The following is a 5,973-nucleotide window of genomic DNA, read 5'->3' as shown; positions in this document are numbered from 1 at the left end:
TGTTAGAAATTAGATATTCATTGCAAACATCTTAACACATTTCCAAATATTCTCTTTTTCCTTTTTAAATTTTAATAAAAAATCTCCATGTAAATTTTGCAAAGTTATATGGTCCATTTTATCTTTATCCCTTCTTCCCTCCTTCCTCCCAAAGCTGATAAGCAATTCAATCTGGGTTATACATGTATTATATGTGTATTTTCAAGCAAAACATATTTCAATATTATTCATTATTGTAAGCAAATAAACTTGTAGAAACAAAACTTCAAAACATATACCCAAATAAACAATTGGTAAATCATATTTTTATCTGAATTTCTACTCTAATATTTCTTTCTCGAAGTGAATGACATTCTTTTTCATAAATCCTCACAATTGTACTTGATCCTTGTATTGTTGTTATTAGCAAAGTATTTCATATTGGATCATTACACAATATTCCAGATACTGTTTATAATGATCTCTTGGTTCTGCTTATTTCCCTCTTCATCAGTTCATGTAGGTCTTTCCAGCTTTCTGAAATTATCCTTTTCATCAATCCTTATAGCACAATAGTATTCCATCACTATCATATATCACAATTTGTTCAGTCATTCTGCAATTGAGATATATCCCTTTAATTTCCCATTCTTTGCCACTACAAAAAGAGTAGCTATAAATATTTTTGTAGGAATAGTTTCTTTCCCATTTTTTCATATCTTTGGAATACAGACCCAGTGGTGGTATTACTGGATAGAATGATATGCATTCATTTATAGCCATTTGGACATAATTCCATATTGTGTTCCAGAATAGTAGGATTAATTCACAACTCCACGAGTAATGCATTAGTGTCCCAGTTTTGTCACATTCCCTCTAACATTTCTTATTTTTCTTTACTATCATTCTGGCTCATCTCATAGGTATGAGGTGGTACCTCAAAGGTGTTTTATTTTGTATTTCTCTAATCAAGAGGGATTTAGGATTTTTTTTACATGATTATGGATATCTTTTATTTCTTCATCTGAAAAACACCTATCCTTTGACCATTTATCAATTGGGGAATGACTTGGATTTTTATAAATTTGACTTCATTCTTCATATGTTTGATAAATGAGACCTTTATCAGATAAATTTGTTATAATTTTTCCAACTTTGTTGTTTCCTTTCTAATCTTGTTTGCATTGCTTTTGTTTGTATAAACTTTTTAAAATTTAATATCATCAAAATAATTCATTTTACATTCCATAATACTCTCTCTTATGTGATCATAAATTATTCCCTTGTCCATAGATCTGCAAGGTAAACTATTCTATATTCCCCTAATTTACTTAAAATGTCATTTTTTATGTTTAATTCACATACCCATTTTGACTGTATCTTGATAAAGGGCGTAAGATATTGATCTAAACCTAATTTTTGTCATACTATTTTCCAATATTCCTAGCAGTTTTTATCAAATAGTGTGTTCTTATGCAAAAAGCTGGGATCTTTGCATTTATCAAACACTAGATTGCTGAGGTCATTTACCCCTCATCTATTCCATTGATCCACCCTTCTATTTCTTAACCAGCACCAGATTGTTTTGATGATGACTCTTTTATAGTACCAAAATATTCTAGCAACATTAAAATAAATTTAAAAAAAATAAAATTATAAAATCACTTAACAACAGATATTATTTTTTTTTTTTTTTTTGGTAAGACCAGGTATATTTAAAATATACTTTTATTTAAATTGTATTTAACAATATACAATAATTTTGGAAAATAAAACATTAGAAAGAGAGCATACTGGCATCAACATGACTTGGAGGCAGCCATTAAAGGGACCTACGTCAAAGTAAAAACTGGAGAGATGCTTAATGTGCCCCCACTTTAAGAAAGTCTCAACTTCTAATTATAATTACCATTTCTGGGGTCTAAAATATCCTCTACATTTTACTAAAACTTCTTTTACTTAAGGGCTTGGGAAAAAAGTTTGAGAATACCTAGAGGTTGAAAATTCATAAAACTTGGATCAATAAGGATCTAGTTTGATGATTCATTTTGCAAAAGCATACTGACCTTTACATAATTAGAATTTTCATGCTTTCATTTTAAGCTTGAAAATGTATATTGGCTATAAAAACATAAAACACAAGGCCCTTAATCTATCCAAACCACATGCTTCCGACTTAGTTAAAATTTTTTTATTTTTATTACATATTTTGGTAGTAATGATTTTTAAAACTATATTATTATTATTTATGACATATGCAGCTATTTCTCCCTATAAATTTATTAATTTTGAAAAGGCTCACATTAAGCTTTACTGTTATTTCTTGTATACTTTGAATTATACTATTTTGAAATAGTTGGGTTTTTTAAGTTAAGCCAATATAATACACAAGAATTTTTTAGAGGTAACAGTATTGATATAAAGACTGTTCATGGTTATATCAGAGGCTTATATTTTGATTTTAACAAATTTTTAAAGGTATCATTTCAACATTTATAGCACTATGAGTAACAGTACTGTAAATGTCAATAAAGTTTAATATAGAATACTTTAAGTCACCTACCATGCAGAATCATTTGGAAATAATAAACATTTAGAAATGTTTGCTTTTTCTAGTTCCTAGTGATTAAGCAATATAAATGGGAAGAAGTCACTTAGCTATAATTTTAAATGTTCTCAAAATACTCTGATATGTTTTAAAACTCAAAAAGTAAAAAAAAAAAAACTTCTTGCCTTCCATAGCCGACCATTACGAACCAATGACAAAACCTCCACATTTCAGTGACCAGAACAGTATGCATTTTTCATGAAGACGTCAAATTCATCAACAATTATAATTCGACGTATATACAATGATTCTAACTAAAACCAATACTTCAGAATCTTTGAAGGGTTACACCATTTGAAGACACATTTAGATGTTTTTTTTCATAATTGACTTTGGAAATTTACTTCTTAAATTGTATTCTCATAATTTCAAATACAAGATTACTTAAATAAGACAGTATTAGTCCTTTAAAAAAAAAAGAACATTCTGGAAATAAATTAGTGGCAGTTCATAATACTAAATCAACTACTGCATAAGAATTCCACTCCAGTGTACCATATTGTGTGTGTGTGTGTGAGTGATTAAGTTTGACCCCTGTCCCCATTCTCAAAATTTAGAAACTTTCCATTTTTCTTTTTTTTTAAAGAAGCAGTGCAAAATTTTTCTGGGTATGTTAATACAAAACAGAGAACATAAAGGACAAAGTATAAGTGGCATGTCAATATCTACGTACTGGTTTCATTCTAGGTATAAGTAAGCATGTTATTCACTTAGGTTAGATATATTATTCACCTTTCTTTAGTATAGAAATCAAAGCCATTAACCTAAATTTGAGGTATACACACAATACATATACAAACTGATGCAAAACATCTTTCTCATATTAACAATACATTTAAAAATAGTGGAAATTGAATACTTATGCCGCTGATATTTTTTGACTTAATCAAACAAAAAGACAACATTCATCTTAGGGAGGTTTATACTGATAATAAAGCTCTTGTAGTTAAAAATGCTTTCCTCTCCCTTTATACTTACCACAGACTACACAATGTCCTGAGAGGATTCATCATGACAGAAATGTCAATCACAGCTTTAAGACCTAACTTCAGAAGAAACTAATGTGAAAGCAAACTGGAACGTGAGACTCCATCTTTCTTTTCAAAGAAGTGGTCTTAATTTGTTTCTTATAGAAAAAATTTGTCAGTTTATTATAAATATATCTAACCCATTAATTTTTGCAGCTTTCAGGTTAATTATAGTCCAGCACTTCATTTATGCAAAGTCTACAAATAGAGGTCAGTAGAGATCATCTAATCTTAAGTCGTGACATCATCCATTCAAGTCCTTGGTACAATCCCTCACCAGTGAGAGCACAGCACGCCTGGATATGCCACTGGTGATCTTTAATTGAAGTGAGCTTCAAAAACTGGGAAATTTCAGCTACAGTCATGCATTCTTTAACATCTTGTTTGTTAGCAAAAATCAGCAATCCAGCTTTTCTTAGATCTTCATGTGCTAACATTTTATAGAGTTCTTCTCTAGTTACAGAAATCCTCTCTCGGTCTGTACTGTCCACAACAACTATGACAAACTCAGTGTTAGTATAGTAAGTGTTCCATGAAGAACGAAGAGATTCTTGGCCGCCAATATCCCACATTAGGAAACGTGTATTATTAACTACTATTTCTTCAACATTACTTCCTATAGTAGGGGATGTATGTACAACTTCATTCATAGAAAATTGGTAAAGAATGGTGGTTTTCCCTGCATTATCCAGACCAACAATGATAACTTTGTGTTCCTGGTGATTGAACAGTCTCCATATCCTGGTGAAGAGGATTCCCATCCTCAAAGCAGCAGCCCCCGCCCCGGCCACCCAGGCCGCCTCCCCTCCCCCGGCTCAGTACCCGACGGCCAAGGGGAAGGAGGGAGAAAAGGAGGAAGACGAGCCAGAGTCCCCACGGCCTTGGCGGCTACTGCTCTTGCCACCGGCCCGCTCTACGGGAGCCGGAGGGAGGCCGAAGCCCAGGCTGCCGCGCTGCGCATGAGGCCCCGCCGCCGCTGCCGCTGCCGCTGCCGCCGCGGCGCCCAACAATATTCTTAAAGGAACTTGAACAGCTGGGTGGCACAATGGATTGAGCACCACACTTGGAGTCAGAAGGATCTAAATCTGGCTTCAAATGCTTCCTAGCTGTGTGACCCTGGGCAAGTCACTTAAACCTATTTTCTTAGACCTTGACATTCTGTCTTAGAATTGTTACTAAAACAGAAAGTAAGAGTTTTGTTTTTGAGAGTTCTCAGTGAAAATTAAAGGGACATCTCCCTTAAAGGACTTTGACATGTTTTGTATTCACCTTCTATTCCTTACCTTTGCTGCCACATATCTTTTCAAAATCTGAGTTTGGTCAGTAAGTTTTATGTTCATCCATAACTCCTACTTTTCCTCCCTTGGAAATATTGTTCATTTGGGTATCTTCAGAATTTCATTCCTTTGAGTTTTTTGTCCCCCATAGGTTGAATATCCTTCAAGGTTTTAGTTCATGGGAGTATAGCTATCATTTCTCCAAATGTTTTGAAATCTATTCAACCAAAATCTAGGCTACATCTCCCACTACAGTCAATTTCCATCTACTTCTCTATCAGGAATCCCAAGATAGAATGGTCATTCCCCTGCTCCACCAAGATTCCCATCATTTCTACTTCAAATATCAGTTCTTCCTTGTTGGTGAGAATCACATCCAAGAAAACCCCAAAATGGGGTTGTGAAGAGTCAGACACGACTAAAACAAGTGAATACCAACAAAATCCACACTTTATACTCCTGTATAAAGGGATCTGAGATTGTAAGGTTTAATTGGTGGTGGTGGGAGGGTAGGGCACTGCTGCTGTTCAGCTTTTTCAGTTGTGTTAGACTTTTCATGACCTCATTTGGAGTTTTCTTAACAAAGATACTAGAGTGGTTTGCCATTTTCTTCTCCAGATCATTTTATAGATGAGGAAACTGAGGCAACCAGGGTTAAGTGACTTGCCCAAGGTCACACAGTTGGCAAGTGTCTGAGGCGGGATTTGGATTCAGGAAAATGAGTCTTCCTGACTTCGGGCCTGGCACTATATCCATTGTGCCACTTTACTATTAAATGTTTATTAAAGGGGAGGGAGGCCGGGGGGTGAAGGGGAAAGTAAGAACATAAATCATGTAACTATAATAACTTTTCTAAAAAATAAAAATTATTTAAAAAATAAATGTTTATTAAATTGCAATAAATTCCACAGTCTCCAGAACTTTTGCATTGGCAGTCATCTGTGTGATATCATTTCTGTGCCCTTCCTTCTCATCCAAAAAGGCTCCAAACACTGTGTTTCATCACTTTTCTTTTATTCTGCTGAACCTACACTATTAGACATTTATTCCTCCAGAAAGAAAAAAAATCTCCTTTTTTAAA

The 5,973-nt window shown here is 33.7% G+C and overlaps 1 protein-coding gene across 1 annotated transcript; it reads right to left on the bottom strand.

The window, feature by feature from the left end:
- Positions 1-2,838: 2,838 nt before the first annotated feature.
- Positions 2,839-4,376, bottom strand: LOC123231618 (ADP-ribosylation factor-like protein 5A). The gene has a single exon (XM_044657900.1). The coding sequence runs from the start codon at positions 4,374-4,376 to the stop codon at positions 3,837-3,839; it is 540 nt and encodes a 179-aa protein (XP_044513835.1). The 3' UTR covers positions 2,839-3,836.
- Between the last annotated feature and the right edge of the window lie 1,597 nt (positions 4,377-5,973).

The sequence above is a fragment of the Gracilinanus agilis genome, chromosome 1 (genome assembly GCF_016433145.1).
Source record: "Gracilinanus agilis isolate LMUSP501 chromosome 1, AgileGrace, whole genome shotgun sequence".
In the NCBI taxonomy this organism is placed as follows: Eukaryota; Metazoa; Chordata; class Mammalia; order Didelphimorphia; family Didelphidae; genus Gracilinanus; species Gracilinanus agilis.
The sequence above is the reverse complement of the archived record's forward strand: the minus strand, read 5'-3'. Positions and strand labels throughout refer to the sequence as shown.